Consider the following 23,439-nt stretch of genomic DNA (forward strand, 5'->3'; position numbering starts at 1 on the left):
GTAGCTCCTCATAAAAGTAAGAGCCTAATTTATTTCATAAACAAATGTGTTTTATCTTTTAAAATACAAAAGGAGAAGAAATTCTTTTATAAAGTATGCAGGTGCATGCAACCCAAGTGGAGAAAATGCAAAGCTAGTTCTCTATTTCAGGCCAATTTCTTTTTTTCTTTTTTTTTTCTTTCAGGTGTGTATTTTAATCCCGGAGCTATCAGTCATTTGATCTCACTTGCTGAAGGTGTCCCACTTGCAGAAAAGGATCCAAGATCAATTAGGGAAAATAAAGTGTATAAAACACAGGGAGCATGACTGGATTATGAAAGTCCTAGTTTCTGCTCCCAGATTTGTTTCATCAATGAGTGTTTCATATAAAAATGCATAAAAATTCCTTTGAGCAGGAACTGGAGCATAGGTTTCCCCCTACCCAAGAAAGAGAGTACCTCCTAGACTTGACTCCTGTGGTTAGAGAAAAAGAGACATATCATGGCTTTTTAACACTTTTTGTACAGTAGAACAGCTTCAAGGGGGTAAGTAGTAAACTTATAGCTTGAAGGTGGGAAAYGAGAGATGAAGGTTTGAACCCTTGGAGGCAAAAGGGGGAATACTGGCTTAATGCAAAAGTAAGTGAAATTCCACATTATATGGAATGTCAGATTAGAGGAGATCAGTGGTTCCACGGCTTTAAAGAAAATGAACATAATTAAAGAGCTGGATCATATATTATGTGTTAAGTTCAAACTCCTATGAAATCAGGGTTATTAAACACTAAAGAATTCATCAGAATCAAAGTCTGTCAAATGGTGTTTTCTCTCTTAGCACCTTGGTATTTCTTTAAAGTGAAAAAGAATATTAAACCCCACTTTTACTCCATTTCTTTTTATTTGCAGCACAGGATTTTCTCAGAACTAGGTCCAGTTATATCCCAGGGTCACTCAGTTGGATTCCTGATGTTTACTGCTCACTAAATACTATGCAGCATTCACAGTTTTAAGATTATTCTTTCATTATGCAGATCTAGAAATGGTGGTTCTAGAAAACTTTTTTACTAAATCTGTAGAAACCAAGGCAGCCTTTCCCTAAGTCAGTTCAGAGCTTGACAAGTATTTTGATGATTTTGTTTTGGAAGTGTGTATTACTCTGGAAAAAGTGATTCTTGAAGAGAAAAAAATAAGACTGAGATATTCTAACAAGTCTAAATAATTAAGAAACAGAAATTTACTGGGCATTAATTTTTTAAGTGCTTTTGAAAATCCAGTCCTCAAATATATCTATCTACAGAAATCGAAAATTTGGCACCAAACAAATTTTCTTTTGGCTACTTCAAGTAATTACAGCCTGTGGGTCTAGATTCTCTGCTATTTTTTTCCCCTACCCCAGTATTGCACTTGCACTCTAACCTCATTCGTTCTGGGTTTCACTGTAGATTGAGAAAGTACAGTTCTCAGGGCACCAGATTAATCCGTTTATGTTTGCTTCATTCAAGCACATATTACTTGATTCAGGTTTTGTATAATATCAGGCCTCTCCTAAAACACCAGCTCCTATTTTTTTTTCCTCTGCTTACTGTAACATTTCACATTTTCTCAGAACAAAAGCAGAGAGATCATCATTTAAAGGCAATTTAAGCAAGAGGTAAAACAAGAGTAAATATCCTGAAAACGCGTACCAGGCACCATGTGTGTATGCACAGAGCCACCAGATGTCAGTGTGGCTCAAACATGAAGAACCAGAAACTAGCAGCCCCCTCAAAAACTGACACACGCACAGTCGAAGGTTTTCTTTAAAGGCACTTTCACCATACAAGCACCTCATAAGTGAAACCAAAGACAAGCTAATATCACAAACTCCTTCCACTTCAGGTGTGTTTCCTACTACCTTGCACATGCTGATGAGTACTCCTAACTATAACTAGACTGGCTTTCCTGGTCTCTGCTGTTGCCACTCTGAAATCAGCCAATAATGCTTTTACACTAGCACATCTGTTACCTTTAAAAAAGTCCCTGTACCTCCAAGAGTACTGAAGGGGAATCTTAATTCCCTACTTATTAGATCTGTTATTTTCCTGCATTAAAAATGTTTTGATGTTAGTCAATCACTTAAATCAACTTCTACCGCGTTAAAATAAAATGCAAAGTAACTGTTTACAACACTCAAAAATCACAGTTACTTGTGTTTATTAAAGGACAAGATAAGACATGCCAAAGAAAAGGTGCAATAATTTGCATCACAACCAAATCTGCAAGGCCTTTCTCCAGCAAGGCAGCTGACTTAATCATAGCTGCTTTCCCACCGCAGCTCACCAGGAATTCTGCCTTCACACACACCATCCACCTCATGTTGCAGTAATCAGTGTGCACTAACAGTTGCAATAATCTAACTAGTTCCGCATGTTAGCTATAAATCCCTTTTTTTTGGTGGCTCCTCAGGGATGGCTCCTTAAGATTTCAGCTTTCTTCCCCAAAATTTATTTGAAACACAGCTATGACACTCCTATTACATTAAGGCCTGTCTCACCTCAGTGAAGATGAGACTGTCTCCGACAGATAGCACGTCACCCTTAAAAACAGCTCCTCGACTTTCTGAAACACAATTCTTTTCTCCCCTCTTCTCATACATCAATGTACTTCTGCAGCATATACACTGTGCAATGTATCTTTTAAACCTCGAATTTTTATCACTGTATAAATTGAAAACATAGCTGATACACGCCTCTAATACATATCACAAACATACTGCGTTGCTAGCTCCTGAGTGAGATCAGATGAAATTGTGATGAATCACTTTGGGTGGCAACACATGTATGATCATTGACCCCCCATTCAAACCTACTGGTAAGGAATCCTGTATGAGAGGTATCAGAAGGTGTCTTTAAAAATTCATTGATTAGTCTATGCAGCAGAGATATTTGCACTACTCTAATCAAAATATTTCTTACAGAAAGACAGTAAGTCTGCGTGTGGGTGAGGAGGAGTGGGTGAGTGTACATATTCTCAAGAACATTTATCCTTCAGATTTGTGTAATTAACCAGCATATGGGCATTCCATACATCACTCCAGTTAGTTGGTGACAGAGCCACATATATGGATGAGGAAGTCTACAGCTAAATAAGGTACAGAGATGTCTTTAAACACCTTGGGAAGAGTGAGAGGGGCATGGGAGTGAGGAGATGAGACAAAAGGCAGTAGTTTAAGCTTTTTTTCCCAAAGCCCTCTCTCAAGCATCTAAAGGGACATAAACCATTTGGCAGGTTGACAGGCTTTCCATGTACCTCTGTCTGTTGGGATACCTCTGCCCCACCTGTCTCTTTTTATAAACACAAGCTGTTTTGCAAAGGCTTTCCTCAGCGGAAGTTTCCAAGCACAGCCAGAGAAAGCCAAACAAAACAGGTATGTCCTTAACCACTTCTGTCTAAAGTCAGCTGCTTACACTTAAACTGACAGCATAGGTGGCTTGCATGAAACTGGCTTTGCACTGAGACAGATTCATGTGCTCTATTCCAGAAACAGGACTTTGGAGGCTTCTAGGGTATAAAAAGTAGCTACAGCAGTTACAGGATAATTCAGGTGGAAAGGGACCTCTAGAGGTCATGTCATCCAACCTCCTGCTCAGACCGGGTCAGCCATGAGATCAGACCAGGTTGATGAGGGCTTTATCCAGCTGGGTGTTGAAAATCTCTGAGGGTGGAGACTGCACAACCTGTCCAAGCAACTTGTTCCACTGCTTCTCTGTCCTCATTGGGAAAAAGTTTTGTTTTCCAGTCTGAATCTCTCATTTCAATTTATGCCCATTATCCCTCATCCTCTGACCATGCATCACTGTAAASAGCCTGCCTTGATCTTTGTGATAACTTCCTGGTAGGTATCCAAAGCTTTCTATTAGGCCCCTCCAAAGCTTTCTGTTCTCCAGGCTTAGCAAGCCCAGTTCACTCAGTCTCTCCTCACAGCACATGTGGTTCAGCCCCCTAACCATCTTGTCAGCCCAAGATGCATCATCTGTGTTTCTGTTAATACATCCTAGGATGCTTCTGGCTTTCTTTGAGAACAGAGCACACTGTTCACTCATGTTCTGCTTGCTGCCCACTAGGACCTCCTTAGAAGCCAGTCAGCCTGCAAACTGCATCTTTTCAAGGGGCTACTTGGACTCTGTATTTGTCCTTGTTGAATTTCATCAGGTTCCTGTCGGTCCATTCCTCCAGCCTGTCTAGGTCCCTCTGGATGGCAGCCTGGGTGTATCAGCTAGTCCCCCCACTTTAGTGTCATATGCAGACTTGATGAGCAAGTAGTACATTGCCTCCTCCAGGTCACTGATAAAGATATTAAACAGGACAGGACCCAGGATAGACGCCTGCAATACTCCACTTGTTACTGGCCTACAGTTACAGCATGTCCCATTAACCACTACCCTCTGAGCTCAACCATCCAACCAATTTTTCACCCATCTGGTTGTCCACCCATCCAGACAGTAGCATCCTACCTTGGATACAAGAATATTGTGAGAGACACTGTGAAAAGCCTTGACAAAGTCAAGGTAAATGGCATCCACTGCTCTCTGCTTGTCCACAAATAGTCATTTTATCATAGAAGGCACTTAGGTTGGTGAAGCATGATGTAATGTATCCTTGGTAAATCCATGCTGACTGTTCCCAAGCACCTTCTCCTCCTTCACATGYCCTGAAATGTGTTCCAAGAGGACTCAGTCCCTGATTTTCCCAGGCACTGAAGTGAGGCTGACCACCCTGTAGCTCCCCGATTGTCCTTCAGGTATTTTTTGAAGATGGGTGTAACATTTGCTTTCCTCTAGTTTTCAGGAATCTATCCTGATCTCCACACAGAGACATCAGCCAATTCTCTCAGCATCTCTGGATCTAGCCTGTCAGCCATGGATTGTGTAGGTTAAGTACTCTTCTTGTTGACCTTGACGTTCCTTGCAAGTCTGAACTCCAGCTCTAATTCCTCCTGTTTGTCTCCCAGGCTGTGTGTGTTTGTGTACACATATTAGAGGTGTGCCCCCTTCTGCTATTTTATTATTCCTGAGATCTCGCTTGTTCCCATTACCCAGCACCCTTTGCTTTCCATCCTATCCACCATTTCTTGACTGTGGGTCATAATCTCCCACCTGCACTGCTCCTAGTTGAAAGTTCTTCTCACCACAGTGACCACCCTTTGGCACAGATGTTTTTTCCCTACTTTGTCAGCAGATCCCATCTCCACCTAGCAGTCCTCAATCCTCAAAAAAGGTTCTGTGGTCATAAAAGCCTAATTTATGTTGATGACATGAGCTGTACAATGTGGTGTTGGCCCACAGGACCCATCTGCTCCTCTGCAAGCCTCCTCCTTCCATCATTGGGACTGAGGAGAACACCRCCTGGGTTCCCAGGTGTGAGCAAAGGTCCTGCTAGAGCACTAGGTTCATAATTAGCTAAGGCCTTTGTTGGGAACCAGGAGGAGAGTGAAAACTACTCAAGGGCAAGGATATCATATGAGCACAAAACAGGTTATTCTGTTCTATTGGTATGCAAACTGTCTGCACATAAGAAACATACTAGTGGTTAGAGTTAGGYAGAAGAGTAAAGGCTAGGTAGGAAATTTTTTCTAGGACGTATATAAAGTAAATGAAACGTAACCAGCATGAATCAAATCATCAGAAGGGAGTCCTGGGGTGCAAGGCTGCCTGCACTTAGGTGACTATACAGTAATACAATATCGGGCCAACTGACTGGACAAGAGTGTTGGAAACACAAAATTTAGGTAGGGATGTAGGACCATTAAGAGGCAGGTTGTTTATCTGGATGGAGCATGGGCAAAGAAAAGGAAGTGCAGAGGCAGCAAAAAGGAGGATTTAGAAAAAAAAGAAAAGAGGGGTAGGAAATAAGGTTATTATACCCTATCAAGCCCTCTTCCAAAAGTAGGAGTGTTCCACATGGCGGTGGAGCTTACCTGTGGACCCAAGCTTCCGGGGAGGCTGGAGGAAATGCCAGGTACGACATGCTGAACTGTCCATAAGGTCTATGTCCAAAAGACTTGGTTTGGGAGGGTGCAGTAAAGTGTGGAAGACTGATACTAAGAGGAGAGGGAAAGGGAATGGAACGTAGCTCAACAGTCTTGAGCATGATTTATAATATTTTTTTATAGTGACATAATGGTAAATTAATACTACTAATAATAGTGGTGTGTTCGTTAGCCATTTAAGAAATTGTTAGGTTTTTTTACTGGTTTCTTACTTTATCAATACATGTCATAACTGTCTTAGTTATGTGTCAACTCTCCACTCTAAAGGGGGAAGAGTCAAGACTAGGGCAATAAAATCATGCCCTTGACACTCGCCCTCAGAGCCATATAGTCACTTTTGATACATCTTCAGCTGTTCAGTTAGGCTCAAAAGATTACATAAGACAATGTCCCAAATGAGGTATTTATTGGATGAGAGACTGAGATGGCTATGAGACACATGGGCTACAGTCCTTGTTCTGAACCAGGTAATGTAGGAAGACAGCTTAAGTTATCTCTAAAAAAAGCTCTAGCTTTAAGAAAACTTCAGAAAAAGATTCTCCCGAGAGCTAGAGTAGAGGAAAGCATCTGACCTGGTCCAAATTAACAGCTCAAATGCCTACGTCTTTCTCCCTCATTTCATTCCTATACGATTTAGGTGGCTTCACACCAAGCTCACAGAAACCTACATCTTGCATGCAATGCTGCTCTGGCACCTAACTAGGGCTGAAGGGTCCATACACAGAAGCATGCCTCTCAGTGCATTTGGCAGTTAAACATTCCCCAACTGCAACAATCTCAGCTTTTTTCCTGTTACCATCCCTTCAACGTTTTGTCCCAGCTCCACGCCCTTCAGCTTCTCCGTATCTTCTGTTCTCTGTCTTGTCCCCTAACTTTTGTCTGAACAGGACGAACCATTTGCGGCCTCCAGGCTACATGGTGCTCAGTGGCCAACCATCTTTCCCTCAGGGAAAGAAGCAAAACTTGGTTTTCCTTTCTTCTATCCAGCCACTAATGTTAATAATACACAATGTTGTTAAGTACTTTTGTTTCCTGTCAAAGCTGAAATTGGTTAGTGGAATCAAAAGATACTTGGGAATGCTAGAATAATTGCAGGAAGCAGCAGAGAAAACTGTCAGACTGCAAAACCATAAGACTTGCCTCCTTATGAAATTAGTCTAGAAAAGAACAACTGTATGTAGAAACATTAAGAAAGAAAATGTTCAGGTAGACAAGGCAATATTTCTTGAAGACCCCAAAACAATGAGTGCCAACATATTGAGCCTGAAACAAAAACTGGAAAGCACAAGTATAACAGTCTGAAGGTAATTAAGTAACACAATCACAAACTGCACAGGATTAAGAAAGAACAATCTGTATCTTAACTCAGAGGTTCATGGTGGATAATCCCACCTTTTCTGCATAATTTTGAGTGACAGCTGAAATCAGTTGTCAGAGGTTCTTCAGTTTGTCCCAATTTTAAATACAGATATATATAAAAAAGGTAACAATTTATAAGAAAACAAATGATCTAATTAATCCTATGCTTCCTGGCTTGGAAAGAAATAGCCACTTCTAGTATAAAGCATGTGTCTACTTGAGTCTGAGAAACTGCTTAGGTATTAGCCACTCCAAACACAGCAAAAGCATGCACACACACAATCCTCTGCAGACATGGAAAACTGAGCAATGTCACAGGCTCTTCTGCATCATTAAGTTTTCTTTTATGAAATWGATGATCACTTACTAGATTCTAAGAGTTTTTCTTTACGCTTTATACTCACATACTCCTAATTTATATTTTTACCTGCAAACTTTAGAAAAGGCACACACAAGGTCAGCACTGAAACCTAAACTTCTGCCTAAAAGCCAGAATTTCTATTCTTCTTACCCCAACATAAACATTCAACACATTCAACACAAACATTCAACAACCAGTCACCGTTTGACAACTCCTGAAGTGCCCATACCTTGTTTCCAGTGAAACCCTTTTGTTTTCTGCCTGCCTCTCTTCCTACATGAATCCTTAATGATCTCAGTCTCTTTCAGACCCACATTTTATTCTAACTGCGAACTGAACACATTTCCCTCTGTAGAAGATATAGCATTACTCCTGAATCAGACAGAAAGAATCAACAAAATCAGCAAGAGGTACTAGGGAGTAACATGTACTGCATGATACGTTACTGAGACATCTTGTTACAAAGTCATATCATCTTAAGACTCCCTTAGAAAAAACAAAACAAAGAAAAATGATGCCCCAAAAATATCAGATAGGCTTTACAGAGCATTATAAAATGCTAGAGCATGAGAAAATCATCTAGATAATCTTTATAATGCACTTTCTGAAATGCACAATGCACACCTCTAAAAATAAATAATGCAAAATCTTTCCCATAAAGTTCTCATAAATTTCTTTCTCATAAAGAAAAACTGAATGAGACTGCCAAAATATTTTGCTCTAGAATCTGTTCTGCATAGATATTACGAATGGATAGCATAAGGTTTGGTTCCTTACCATCAGGATAAAACCTCCAGCATGCCTCCCTCTCCCCCAGGCTCTCAATTCCACCCTCCAAGACAAACAGCATACACCTTCAGTGTTATGGTGTAAAACCCCTACATTGCCATGGTGCAGAGCAACTCCATGATTATTTGGGGCAATCTGAACTCCAAAATAATTGATAGCACTTAGGTCTGAAGGCCAGAGAGACGTTATGTGGGAGCCAGTTGAATCACAGGCCCTTCTAGCAATAAGTCTAAGCCTGGTCCAGGCTTGGGGAAAAAAGTTTCTTTTCTGACAGAATTAGCTGGCCACGCACCAAGGTGGCACATGAGCCTGGTAACACCTGCAGCCCTGTTTTAGGCATTAGAAATTAAGTGCCTATGTGAGGCAAGGCACACCAACTGAAGATCTGGTGAGGTCTGATTATGCATATGTTCGCTATGCCAAGCTGCACCGTATCTTCAGGGACAAGTTTCTCCTCCTTCTGGGCTTACAATCAACACTCTGTCTGGGAAGATGATCAGGAATGGGCATCTGCAACACGATTTCTAGGCTCGGCYGATTCCCAAGGAAAGTTTCCCCCCAGGCCTTTTTATGGCTCTCTACTTCCATAGCAATGCTAACGGTGGCCCTTGGCAGGACAGGGAGACAATCCTGGTAAGCATCAGACCTTACACATACTTCTTGATTTTAGGGTAAAAGAGTGAATATAAATCTTTCTCAGAGGTCAAACAGTGTAGAAGGCACCAGCCTAAGACAGAGAAGGGGTATGACAGACAGGTAAAATGGCTATCCACAACAGCTGGCCTGTTACTAGCTAGAATACCACAGCACAGCTGCCATGTCCTGCCTCAAAAGGCTTCTAGCCACCATTGGGGTGCCTGAAGCCATACATACCTGAACCTGTGCAAATTCTTCTTGCCTTCCTTTCTCTACTTACCATCCCTGCATAGACTTTATGAGACCATGTCATCTCCATAACAGTGCAGCCCACCTACTTAGCAATTTTCAAAGCACTCAGTTTAGGGCAGCACACCCACTGCCTAGCCATCTTCCCCTCCCCCCCCTTGTGAAAGATGAGATTCGTCTGCTAGAAAAAGCACGCAATGTGACACCCATTGCGCAAGAGTACAAACTGTGCCGAAATTTTAATGAAAAGTAACCTACACATGATAGGAACGTGCATACACCACTTAAAGGCAGAAGACTCTGAAGGGCAATTTTGGAGCCATATGAGAAGGTAAGGAAAGTTTTGGAGCATGACTCAAACTCCAGTTTTCATCATACGTTCTTGCTGCTCCTAACCCTTACCGCTAAATTCTGACATGTATATGTATATATGTGACGAGAACTGGCCCATTATTTGTATATATGATTCTAGTTAATWGGGTTTAAAAGTTAGTTTGCATTTTAATGACACTTTAGCAAAGTTTCATTTTTTGTTGGAAGAAGGAATTTCAGTACTTTGCAGATCTTCAGTATAGGCTTATCCAAAATTAGTTGTCTGCCAGCTAGCAGCAGTCATAAATGAGAAGATTCTGAAAGGTTTTTGTGACCCTCCTCTCGTCACCTCAGTAAACACAATGGGTTTATAAGCACCTGACAGTGAGTATCAGTACCTTCATCCCAGGTTTCTGACCATCCCAATCACACAGCACAATGTGTTAACACATGTTGGGGCACTAGCAGCTCACTTCTCTGCAATAGAGTGACTAATTCTAGTCTCCTAAGACTAATTTGGCAGCAGCTGCAGCTATCCTCTCATTACATTTCCATAGATTTGTACTCTTCATCCTAGATGGCAATTGCAGTCTCCTCTACTCTTTGAGGGGTTCCTGCTTGCCCAGGATGGCCAAGACCTCCCCACAAGGGCAGCTCTCCTGATCTCAGGAGATAGGTGCCTCACTATGATGTTTGTTGACAAGGTTGTTGGGTGCAGTCTCCAAACACAGGGGCAGCACCAGCTGGAAGTACCCTTGCTGAAACAGGTTTCACAAATTACTGGTATATAAGGTCTGCCTTTCTGTATAAAATGTGGCAGTGAGAGCACATCTGATCTGCATAGAGCAGATGAAGGTTGAGCATGGCATGTGTTTCATGCTAGAAAGCCGTACAGGTGAGCAGACAAAAAGGCTGTGGTATTTGTAAAACATTCAAAAGCAAACCTTAATTCAGTACAGGGCAGATAAAATCCACCCCACAGCTGCTGACCTGGAGGGCAGGGCTTGTTCCTTGGCACTGTCCCACAGAGAAAGTATAGATGTAGCTTCAAAATTTTTTTCCAGCACATTCACCAACCACAGAGGTCATAAAAAGCTTCAAAATAAATTCAGAATGACTTAGGCACGGCACGCTACACACAGAAGCTCAGCATTTTACTATTCATGACAAAAAAGCAGAATACTGACTACATTATTATACACTGGAACATTTTTAATTCCAAACAAATGCAAGTGGTTCTCCATCACCTTCATGTATTAAAATGATCAAAGTAATCAATGGCATGGTATAAACAGATACACAGTTTACAGAGATACATTTAGGAAATACAACCAAATGGTAAGCAGTAGTTTCCAAATAATGAAATTTTACAACATCAAAGTTTTTGTTCAGAATCATTTGCCCCAAAACAAATGGGAAAACACATCTAAACTTTAATACATCTTAAATATGACAATTTATTTCAAGCAGAAATATTTGGAATAGTGTATTCAACTAGATCACAGTTATAGCCTCTCCTACTTACAGGAAAAAAAGACATTATCACCGGGGGGGGGAGGGCAGTAAGGCCATACCAAGGAAAGAAGATTACAAGTAAAATTCATAGTCAAACATCCTAGTAACTTCATATAACAATCAAAATATAACTTTATAATGTACTTCTGAAAATTCATAAATTAACCATTGTGACTGTTCATAGATTCATGGCAGCAAGAGCTACTCTATATTTTCAGGTACAGCACAATACTGAAAATAATTTTAATTATCTAGCTTTTACTTTAGGCAGTTTGGATATCAGACCTTCTGCACAGAAGCGAGTATCACAGGCTAAACTCGCTCACACTGAAAAATCAAAACAACCATTCTTGAAAATAAATCTAACATTTTCAATTTGCAGAATATCAAAATCAGCTCTGTGTATATTATTTTATTATCTGTCATTTCTAGGCTCCATTTTGTAACATTACATGGGTAGTGTTTTTTGAATCATACACCAATTGAAAAGCACAGTCTACATACACTAGCAAAAATCCAATTTAAAATATGTAAGCTGTATATTAACATCACACAAATAGATCGGGCTTTTAAGGTATCCAGATCTTAGTCAGTTAATTAATCATTACAAGTTGCATGTAGAAGCACCATTGTCTTAAACTGAAAATTACTTGACACTACAGTGAATGTAGTCCCAATGAAGTAAATGTAAGATTATCATTCAACATGAATAATGACTACACAATATGACCCTTAACTTTTATTGTAAGGGCAAGCAGTATGTTAAACTAGTGGCAGAGGCTATGTCAAGTAACCTTACAATTTAAACAACTAGAAAAAATTAAAATTCTGCAATAATATAATGGTGCAATATAAAGAAAAAAGCTAATGTGTTCACAAATTGGTGAACCCCCCACCCCCATTTAATCAATATATTAACATAACACTTTTGATTCCTGGCTAACATTTACTTACAAAATTTTAACTTACATATTTCCTGTTTTGTGATTAATGGACATCTTCGGTTTGTACACAGAAGTGCCAAATTGAAGTAATTTGTATACTTTGAATAATTTACCAACAAAGTTAACTTTGCAAAAGATCAGCTGCAGTTTATCACATCTCTTATTTATTCTAAGGTGCTGGACAAAGTTCTCTCCCTTTAAAAATACTTAAATTCCATTTTCTGGATAAAGCTTTTAATTTTTCATGGAAATTGAATATATCATGATATCAGTTTGGGCATAATACATATTTTTTAGATCCTATGCGGAAATGCATAAGGTATCTTGTCTATCGAGAGGGATGCAAAACATTTTTCATTGAAATCATGCATTTGCAAACAATCACAGGACATACTGAAAACCCCCACACACTTTGGGTCTCTTCATGCTTCATCTCTGCCCAAATACTTGGGCGGTGGGGTGGGGAGAGGGGTGAGAGGGGGATCAGAGAAGCACCTGACACGTTTACAATTTCAAAAAAGTTACTGAAAAAAAATTTTTCTCAGAAATATACAGTATATCATCAATTTTCAGTTCTCCAGAAATTTCCTCCTCCTACAGTGAAGGAAAAGGAAAATACTTTGAATGTTTCGAGGTTATTGACATTCCTTCGAGATACAAGCACACTAAGTGGTGTACAGAGAAAATTTCCTCTCTCCATTTTGACTGAAATGTTGGGAGCACGGAGAGGAGAGAGCAGCCAGATGCATACACTCAGCAGAGAGAACTACACTAATGTAATGCTATCAAAAGAAAACCTTGAGATAAGTCAAGCACATCCTTACACCAAGAGCCATTTGAAAACAACTTAATGGGAGCCTCTCCTATAAACGGGGATGCAAGTATTATGGTTGTCCTATTATTAGTAAACATTCTTTTAGGATTTGAAGAGATTCTCACATGGGGACTTTGAAATTAGAAACACGAAGAATATGACTTGTTAACTTTGTTTTCTGAGCATACAAAACAGTAAGGACACAATAAGGCAAGTTATGATAAACCAGATGTTATTGCAAATAAAGTTATATACATAATTTGTAAAATTATAAGTAAATTGTACAAGTGTTCTGATAAGGGTTTGCCAAAAACACGATGACCTAAATAAACATAGCAAGAAATCCTGAAAAAAATACCATTAGACAGCAGTATCTATAATTCATTTTTATGATACAGTGAAGAGATACTTTAACTGTAGTCTATTTATTATTCAAATAACTTTTGACAGCATCTTCACGCTTTCTTTCTAGGCCAAGGATCATCAGAATCTCAAGTCTCAACTGGTGATTCTGATAAAATCAACTCACACAAGAGTAAGCCTGCTGTTTTTCATATCATCACAAAGCTGAATAAGCTTCTTCACACTAAAATCCATCTTTTGCAATTTTTTTGTAGTGCTATATTAACTCAGTTTCTTTGCTAATGATATTCAAGCATTCACTTCACTACAGTCCTTACTGGAAACTTAAACACATACTCCTATGTTTCAGATACTTTTTTTGCTTTACTTCCTTGGTTTACTTCTGTTAGCAAGACAAAGCTTTTGGCATAATTATAATTTGGTTCAGGAAGGGAATCACAGCAGACTAGGCTGCAAACATGGTTTGGTTGATTTAATTCTGCCAACTGGAACGAGGCTGCACCTACTCCTAGAGTAGACTGCATGGCCAGCAGCAACCAAGATACCCGCTAGATTATTCTGCTTGTACAGAACATCAACCTCTAACTTCATTCCAGAGCCATACTGCTGAAAACAGAATATCAGACCTGGTTTACTAAGAAGCTTCTGAAACAGAAGTTTCGCTTCCTCACTCCAGTGTTCTCCTTTGGCAGGAACAGTATCACATAAAGAGCAAGAGTATGCCAAGCGTGGTAAATAAGCCAGATTTTCTGGAATAACTTTAAGTTTATGGATATCTGAATAGGGAATATTTTTCAGAAAGCCGTAGTCAATGAGGGTAAGAACAACAGACTGACTTGACACTTCACTAATTTCTGCTCTGTTCCACTGCACTTCTAGTCCAAGCTTGATCAAGCAACCAGCACCAGGAGCCACAAGTTCTTTTGGCAAAGCTGGCAGGTTATCAGGAAGGTCAGAGAGCAGCAGAGACAAGTTCTTCATACACCCAAATAAGCCTTCCAACTGAATGCAGAAGTTAGAAGGATCAGTAACTGTAGTTGCAAATCCAGGATACTGTCTGCCACTCTGCAACTGCATCCACGTGACTGAATTTATCCTGAATGATGTAGCAAACACTTTACAGTCTATATTACCGTATTTCTCTGGTCCAACAATGGTCTTACCATGAATTAAGAGCCGATTCAAGTATTCCAAAAGTAGAATTTCCCCTATTAAAATCTCTACTTCCCAAAGATGAGAGGATTCCAAATATCTCAGAAACAAGATCCTTATTTTATGATCTAGGAGTGCATTTACTAAATGGACAAACGGAATTCTATTTGAATTTTTAAACCAAACCCATTTACAAGGCACAGCTTGTTTAGGAATACTTTTAATCTCACCACTGAGCATCTTTGCATTATTTAAGGACACCATCTCATACTTGCCACAATCCATGAAAAAAACTAGCATTAACTTCTCCCTGCTAAACTTCTTTACCACTTTTGATCGATACCACTTTAAGTTCCTTTTAGATTTCGTCATGCATTCCAATCCTTCTTCAATATTATCCATTGCAAGCAAACAATTTCTTTCTGCTTCTTTGACAAGCATTACATTTAAATCATTTAATACCTGCAAATTTCTAAGTAGCTTGACATGAAATTTTCCACACCCTGAAACATTAATTATTTCTGCTGTTTCTACCTGTCCAGGATTTATATCTTGAAAAGGAACTTTTAATAGTTTTTTGGAAGTATTTCTTGTCCCAACAGCCTTTGCTTTACTTTGACAGCCTAAATTATTCCTCAATCCTCTGTACTGAGAATCGGTATTTGTAATCAGAATTTGTTTTGATGCGTTTTCTGGACTACGCGTGGATGTATTTTGCAATCTCGTCCTGTGTTTTTTCTGCAGAAGGACATCAGACATAGACTTTCCATCACAAATCATATCTACTTCCCACTGCTCTCCAAGTTGTTGCAAGAACTTACAAGTGACTGGCTTGTTATTAATTTCCCTTACAAAATAGGAAATACTTTTATTAGTCCAGCTTTCAACAGCAGTACTTTTTACTCTGCTAAGGAAACAAGGAATACTGAGCCTTGGCAATGTTAAAAACTTTGTCTCAATCCTGTAAATCTTTGAAGGACTTACAACTGCTGTATTACCATAGTCAATGAACTCTACCTCAAAGGAGTTTTCTGATTTCACAGTTTTAATAACTGCCCTATAAAAAAAACAATCAGTAGAATATTCTGCTAAAACAACATCCCCTACCACAAGCTCACCTAAGTCATGTTCATGACCTACATTCACTGTGCTTTCATTTAATTCTTCTGCTAGTTGAATTATTAAGTTTTCCTCCTCTGCAAGATGAATATGGAAACTTGATGGACTATTTACATGAGAAATATACCCTGCTACTTCTGAATTCACCTGAATATCACGTTGAGGAAGACTGGTTAATTTAGCTGTATTTTCTTCACTCCTTTCCTGCTGACCTGTATAATTTAGTCTTTCAGTAGAAGATTCAAAGACAGCATTTGCAGTTACTTCCTTTAAATTCAAAGTAGGCTGACACAGCGAGTGAGAAGTAAGCTTTTCATCCACAGGTTTCTCTTGGTGCTCCAGAAGAGCATTGGCACCATTCCTAAAACCTGGCTCTTCACTATCCTGGGAACTCAATGGTTTCAAGGACTTGCTACACAAATCGTGTGCACTACATGCTGTCTGCTCTTCATCTTCAAGATTTCGCCCAGTATTTGTCTGATAATACACATCACACACTTGAGGTTCCACTTCAGTTCTCAAACTAGTTCTTTCAGGATCTTCCACATTTAGTTTTTCAATTTCTTTGTCATTTTCTGTGTGGTGCATCACTCTATAACTTCCAAACGGTTCTGTATAATTTTTCACAAGTGCCAATTCTTCCAATATTTTTTCTCTAATTTTCTGACTTACCTGAAGCTGTCCATCATACAACTCCACAACAATCTGGCCATCTGATTCTCTGGATATAATTACAGCCTTCAGCAGTTTACCAAGGAAAGTCTCCTCAAACCATCTATTGACTCTTACTGGAATTTCTGTCTCCCTAAGATTTGAAAGACAGCATTTAATAGCTTGCATGGGTGTTAACAGTAGGTCAGTGGCACACTCTGGAATAGGCATCAACTGGTCTCTCTCTACCATGTGTTTATTTCCAAAATCCACAAAGTCAACTAACAAATAGGACGATGATTCTGTAGGAAAAGCCAAAGCTCTATAGAAGAGACCATCTTCAAAATATCTGGCTATACATAATCGTGTATTGCTAGTATCATATTTTGCATGATTTTGCATTTTACTTATTTCACTAACCTTCTTCTTCAATGCATCTATAGTTTCAGTGTTTCTATTAAGCTGACAATAGAATTTCAAAGGACTATGTATGTGAGTTATATAAACCTCCTCCTCACTTCCAGTTTTTATATTAAAAGATGAATAGCAAAAACTGTACAGAGAACTCATAGATGCATGTTTTCTCAATCCAAAATATTCAGACTGGGTGTGACCACGTTCTCTAAGAAACTCTTCTGCACTAACAAATGGTGTCTGTAAGTCAACTATATTATACAAGCAGTTTGGGCTTACAAGAATTAGAGCATAAATGATACAAATCAGTGGTCCCCGAGAAGCAGAAATGAAGTCTTCAAAATGTCTACCCACCTCTTCAGACCAATTAAGYGTGTTAATCTGCAAGGGTCCACTTTTAAGACTACATCTAAATGCTTGACTTTCCAGAGCTAGGAAGTCTGGAAAAACAGCCTGAATATCTTTAAGTAAGACTCTTTCCCGATTACCAAAGTCTACAAAAACCACATCAACTTCATCTGCAGATACTTGCTGCAAAACAGTTGCTCTGTACCACCTCCCATCTTTGGAGCATTTAACAACACAGGCAGCCTGTCCAGTTTTGTAAGGACTGGTATGTACTTTATAATAAGTCTGAATTTGGTCCATCAAGTTATTCAGCTCTGGCAGTTTGCTTTGCAACTGACAGGAAAAATCTGCTGGGGAATCAATGTAGGAACACACCACCTCAAAAATAGCTCCTGGTTTAAACACAAATTCTTTATAAGATATATTTTTCTCTGGTACTAATTGATGACGCTTAGAAATAGCATCTCTTCCAAAATATGAGAGCACAACAGATTCTCTCCGCACAGGAGGCACCCTTAATAATTTTTCATTTTGAAAGATCCGCCCATTTCCTGATATTTTATTTTTATGTTTATTACAACTGCCCTGTGCATATACTTTTTTTTTTTTAATCTTGCGGTGACGGAGGACTTGAGAATTTTCTGCCRGATTTATAAGAGATTCAGGTCTCCCCTCCCAGTATTCAGCACATCCAGCCCGAACCATACACATGGCGACATTACATTCCTCCAAACCATTCATACACTGTGCATTAACAATATACTTGTTGTTTTGTTTTCCAACTACATGAAGCAGAAGTGGTTTGTTAAACACAATCTCTTTGAAGAAATCAGTTTCCTTTTTAACCCACACATCCTCAATGGGAAACGTGCATGCAAGTGCACAACACACAGCTAAAGCTGGTAAATCAGAAAACTCTGGAAGCAATGTTTTCACATCACAACAGGGTACTGTATCTGTATTTCCAAAATCCAAAAAGTAAACATTAATGTTGACACAAAGCACTTCAGTGACAACACCCCGATAATAGCACATATCTTTGCTATACCGGGCACAGCACAGTAATCCAGGCTCTGGGTTTTTAAGGACCCTGTCATCAGTTCCACATTTGTTATATGCATCTGCAATATTTTTCATCAAGGCTTGAAATTCATTCTGATATTCATTTGTTTGAATCCAGAAGTTTGATGGATTTATTACATAAACTGCAAAAGCAACATGGGAAGAATTCACTTTCATTTCTACCCTTTTGCAGTGGCTTGAAAAAGAACTGCCATATTCAGTTAAGCAGTTTGTCAGTTTATTTCTAGTATAATTCTTAAAAGAACTGTGGCTCTCATCACATGTTTTGTGGTTTATATCAATACTTGTGATTTTTGCATCAGAAGGTGAGACACACAATGCAGCTGCCTCATTCAGTTGTTCTGGATACTTAGTATTCATTCCAATTTTTTGATTTTGCAATGTAATATAATACAAGTGTTTACTGGCATTAAATAAATCAACACAGGCACACACAGAAGTTTGTCCTATCAAGGCCTGTATAAATTCTTTCAGCTGAAGTTTTATTACTGCTTCATCCCGATTACCAAAACAAGACAGTGCACAAGGAAATGAAATCATTGGTAATGACATGAATTCTTCTTTAAGTTTCCAAACACAACTAGATGGCACAGCTTCAATATTGCCAAAATCCATAAACCAGACTTCCACATGATCAGAGAGAAGCTGTTGTATCACTCCTCTATGCCACTGTCCATTTTGTCTTCTGGCAGCACAAAGTAACCCTAAACTATCCAAAGATGTATTACTTTCTCTGCTCATAGCTTCATAATACAAATGCATTGCTCCTGTCAAATCTTCCAGCTCTTTCTGCCATTTCTGTATCTGGCAGTAAAATTTATTTGGACTTATTGCAACAGTTATTTTTACATTTTCTTTACTGCCGACAGGTAGAAGTGGCAAGAGATCACCAGGAACCGGACGAAAATACGATGGTTTCTCAGAATCACTAAACGTAAGTAACTCCTTGACTGCATACTTATATTTCAACAATTGTGGCATTCGCTTACAAAGCATTTCTTGGGGCAATGCTTTTAGTGTTTCTACAATAAGACAAAATGAATCTCCATCAATAAGTTTTCCTAACTGCAGTTCAACAATATCACTAACGACCTTTGATACTTCCAGAATAAACAACTGGCATGGTAAAACAGCTTTCACGTGACCTGCAATCTGTAATCCTACCAGAGATGAAAAATAGTTTATAGCTTTTGGACCCCATTTTTCTCCAAGAGGAAGTATGTTTGCAAAAACTCCATAAACCATCTTTGGAGGCAGCTGAAACAATTCACCACAAGCAGAAGCAATATGTATTTCATCAACCATTAGCACTTGCCCAATGTCTATAAGAAAGACCTCATAGATATTCTCTTTCTTTTCCAAAACTTTTCCTCTATGCCATTTTCCTTCTGTGTCTTCCACCAAACATGATCCACCAATGTCAACATTATCTTGTACTTTGAATATACGTTCAATTTCATTTTGTAATATGTTGTAGTCAAATTCACACCTCTCCTTGTATTGACCCTGAAATGCTACTAGCAAACACTCCGGATGGCATTCTATATGAGTTATCTTCAGATGCGTATCTAAAATGTTTGAAGAGGGAGCCAAAGATTCCATTCTTTCTGCAAGGCAAAGGCGTAAGATCAGTCTGATGATCTTCCATATTTTTCTATAGCAACTAATTGCTTGCATGAAATTTGTTTGCAAAATGTTTTAACAGCATATTGTTACACTTCTGGGTAAATTGTCTGCTAAACATTTAACAACTTCATGGTTTTTGTAGGTGGGATACACTGGGTAAAATTCTCTCTTTGTGAGGACATGCTCAGGTAACATCTGAAAAAAAGTATCTCTGGACTAGCTCTTGTGGCTACAGTCTCATTTCATCACTTGAGAATAGTTTATAAGCAGAAGGTGATTCTCAAAATACCAAACAGAAGTAGAGCATTATATCAGACAGGCTGAGAAGAGACCAGAAAGATCTCTGTTTTTCTGCTCAAAGAAACGGAAAAGGCAGTTCATGTTATTTGTATCATCTCTGCTAACAATACAAATGGATCTCTGATCTGTTTTACCCTGGAATAGACTATTCAAAGTTCGTAGAGAGGTTTAGGAGCCACCAAAAAGTTCAATTGGCTATTTTCTTCAAAGCAGATCCAATTCACAGTTACACTGCATTAGGCTTGCAGTTATAATGAGACCTTCTGTATATGGCAAAAGTATTTTCAATATGTTTCCTTCTGTTTCTTTTTAGTACAGCAATCAAGGGCTCCTAGTAACCTTGCTTTTTCTCTGTGTACCACTTTTTCAAATCAATCACATTTACAGCTCTGTGCTTTGCCATTTACTTAATCTGACTGAATTACACTATCATGTAGAGCTGTATCATGTTCTAAGTTTTCATAATTGTAAGGACATAGGAAATATTATCTGTGTCAAACATGTCTGCAGTGTCCATCAACTAACAACTGCATCAAATGCCTTTTGTAATGTGTTAACTCATAGTATTCTGTAACATTCTAACTCTGATAGTTTAAATATCTTCAGACCCTGTAAATATTGCTTCAACCTTCATTTAAGATTAGGTCTTCAAGATCAGCTTACAGTTTTATTCAAATTTGGACTCATCAACCGATCTGTGACTACACATTGGTTAAAAAGGATACCCATAATTTAACCAAGAAATTATATGAAATAAACAACTATTCTAACCAGTGATTAGGGGTAGTCAACATTTGTCAAATGCAAAGACAGTGGATAAGCGCACAAGGTTAGACTGGACAAAATACATGCTTAATTTAAGAAATTCTACTTAATGCTGAAAGTGAAGCTTTCATTTCCAACTACAAATTATTAAAACAAAGTTTTCCTTCCTCAACCTGCAAAAATTCTTCAACAGAATTAGAGTGACAGCTCTTATCCTAAGCATATATGAAGTGGCTAGCGATAATACAATCCATCCTCCAAGCTGAATATAGATCCCTGTCATTTTAATTTTACAGAAAATGAGTACCCCGGTAGTAAAACTCAGCAGAACATCTTGAGCAGGAGGAAGAGATGACTCTGTAAACACATGACTCTTCTTTAAAAAGTATTTTTGAACTTCCCACTAAAAGCAGTACCAAACACTGATCTGACAAATACCGTCCTAACCAAACCCCTCAGTTTCTCACTTTCCCCTACAATAAAACAGAAAGGTGAATTCTACTTTTTTATGACAGAAAGCAACTTTCAGGAAAGGGCTCTGAGCTGATGGCCTCCAGCAGAAAACAGTTCCCTGAAGCCCTAAATAACACTGAAGGGGGATAAAACATCAGCTGCCCCTATCACTATGGTCTTCTTTATTGTCTGGTTTTAGGCAGCTTCCGGATGATAGTACTAATTCCAGGTGACCTACCACTAAAAACACTGATGGCCAGCAGTCTCATTCCCTTCTCTGTATTAGGAACAAATCTTTCTTACATAAGATTTAAGATGTCCTGAAATGCCTGATAGAGGCACCTAATCATTACAGAGATTTAAACCTTAGGAATAACATCACTGATCCTCCTGGCACCTATTTTTTTCCACTAAAACTAACTCCTGGTTGCAGAAACACATAAAAAAGCCTTTTGTTCTGCGCATCAGCATTTTCTGGCCCGTTAGCACAACTCAAATAGTGGCATCAGACAAACAGTCACATTTCTAGAGTTAACAAAAAGAGATATTGCTTTTTACTCACCTGCATACCAGTTATGGCTTATGCTTTCAGAAACCTCACTCCTGACTCGTATCATCAGCTCTGCTTCTCTCTGCAAGAAAAAATTACAGTAAAAATCATTAGAAAGATAAGAGAAACTAAAATTCTCATTCTCCTTCTCTAATCCTCCCCGTCCCCAGGACACAAACCCTGCAAGAGTTCCTCATACAGAGCTTAATGACAGGGTTGAAATTAAAAAAAAAAAAAAAAAATTACAAACTTGATTCTTCCTCTTAAAAGCAGGACTAAGACCATTCTTTCTCTGCTGCTCAAAAAGCACACCAAACAATCATACAAACAGTTCTCAAGCAAGAGCACTTGCACATTTACTTTTGTTTGCAACGCTTCAGCCAGACCAAATCTATAGTTTACTTCACAATAATGAATTATATATTCTATAACATAGAATATGAAATTCTATAGCTTACCAGACAAATGGACTTATGGCACAAAGAGGACTTCCAAACGCAAGTGAAGACAGGACACAACCGACCGTTTAAGGAATTTGTGCTACCTTCTGCAAAGGGACGTGGGACGCCCTCATAAGGCGGGCCCGAGGGAGAGGGCACGCTCTGCGCCGAGCGGGGCTCGAACCGGCAACCCGCGGGGCCGCAGCGCTGCCGCTCCCACCGCCGGGTGAGATCCGAAGCTGAAGACCGCGACCCTGGAGCGGCAGCAGCCGCTTCCTTACCAATCACAAGCGACCCGTGAGAGCCGCAACAGCCTGATCACAACCGCTTTACACCGCCTCATCCCGGACCGGACAGAAGACGAAACACCACACGCGCCCACCCCACGCGGACAAAATGGCGGCACAGAGAAGAGCGTTTACGCGCCAAGCGGCGAAGCGCGTGCGCTGTAACTCCTCCAGCGACTTTGGCGCCCCTTTTGCAGGGGGCGGGGCTTGAGGTTGATTGATGGGATCGCCCCGACAGCRCCCAGCCAATCCGCGCGGCACAGCGGAGAAAGCACCGCCTCCATCTTGCGCTGAGGGCAGCCGGGTGCGAGGCTTTGGCGGTGGGGGCAGGGCGCGGTCTCGTAGTTCTGCGCGTAGGTAGCCTCGTTTAGTTTGTTTTCTCTTCAGGTCTGGGGATTTTTTTAATGTTTACTGTTTGTTTTTTCATAAACAAACTGTTTCAGCTCTTTGTTTTTCATAAAATATCGTCTGAGCTTTATAAAAGGTGCCTGGAGTTGTGGGTCGTTGAATCTTTTGGGGTTATCTAACGAGGGTTTGGGAGGTCTTCTGCTTTTTCCCATCATCTGAAGGACTTTCTGCATGCCAGAGCTGAGTGCGCCTGAGCAGGCTGTAAAATGAGGTGGCTGCAACAAGGAAACATGGTATGAAAAGGAAATAGCTAGTCCTGCAAAAATATTGACAGATGCTGGTACTTGTATATACTTGTTTGGAATGAATGCATGCAGGTGTAATAATCTCTGTGGGTTAACCTTCAATTTTTATAGAGTTTTACCACTGGTCAGGATTGTTGCATCGTAGTTATACCTGGCAAGCTTGAGAGATAGAAAAGCTGCCTTTGCAACATCTAACTATAGTAATCTTCCCCAAATACAGCTATTACTGTCTAGTCTCGATAATGTGTTT

General features: G+C 39.5%; 1 protein-coding gene across 3 annotated transcripts; it reads right to left on the reverse strand.

Annotated features, from left to right (window-relative positions):
• Positions 1-10,923: 10,923 nt before the first annotated feature.
• On the reverse strand, positions 10,924-22,658 carry TDRD15 (tudor domain containing 15). 3 transcript variants are annotated; one of them, XM_026074630.1, is made up of 4 exons: positions 22,531-22,658; positions 22,268-22,356; positions 21,822-21,891; positions 10,924-19,722 (listed from the first exon to the last, which is right to left on the reverse strand). In XM_026074630.1, the coding sequence occupies exons 3-4, from the start codon at positions 21,874-21,876 to the stop codon at positions 13,784-13,786; spliced, it is 5,994 nt and encodes a 1,997-aa protein (XP_025930415.1). In that variant the 5' UTR covers positions 21,877-21,891; positions 22,268-22,356; positions 22,531-22,658; the 3' UTR covers positions 10,924-13,783. The 3 variants fall into 3 exon arrangements, with proteins under 3 accessions (XP_025930415.1, XP_025930417.1, XP_025930414.1); XM_026074632.1 differs by lacking the exon at positions 22,268-22,356; XM_026074629.1 differs by having other exon boundaries at positions 22,268-22,658.
• Positions 22,659-23,439: the final 781 nt, after the last annotated feature.

Source organism: Apteryx rowi, unplaced genomic scaffold (assembly GCF_003343035.1).
Source record: "Apteryx rowi isolate R43461 unplaced genomic scaffold, aptRow1 scaffold_392, whole genome shotgun sequence".
NCBI classification, from domain to species: domain Eukaryota; kingdom Metazoa; phylum Chordata; class Aves; order Apterygiformes; family Apterygidae; genus Apteryx; species Apteryx rowi.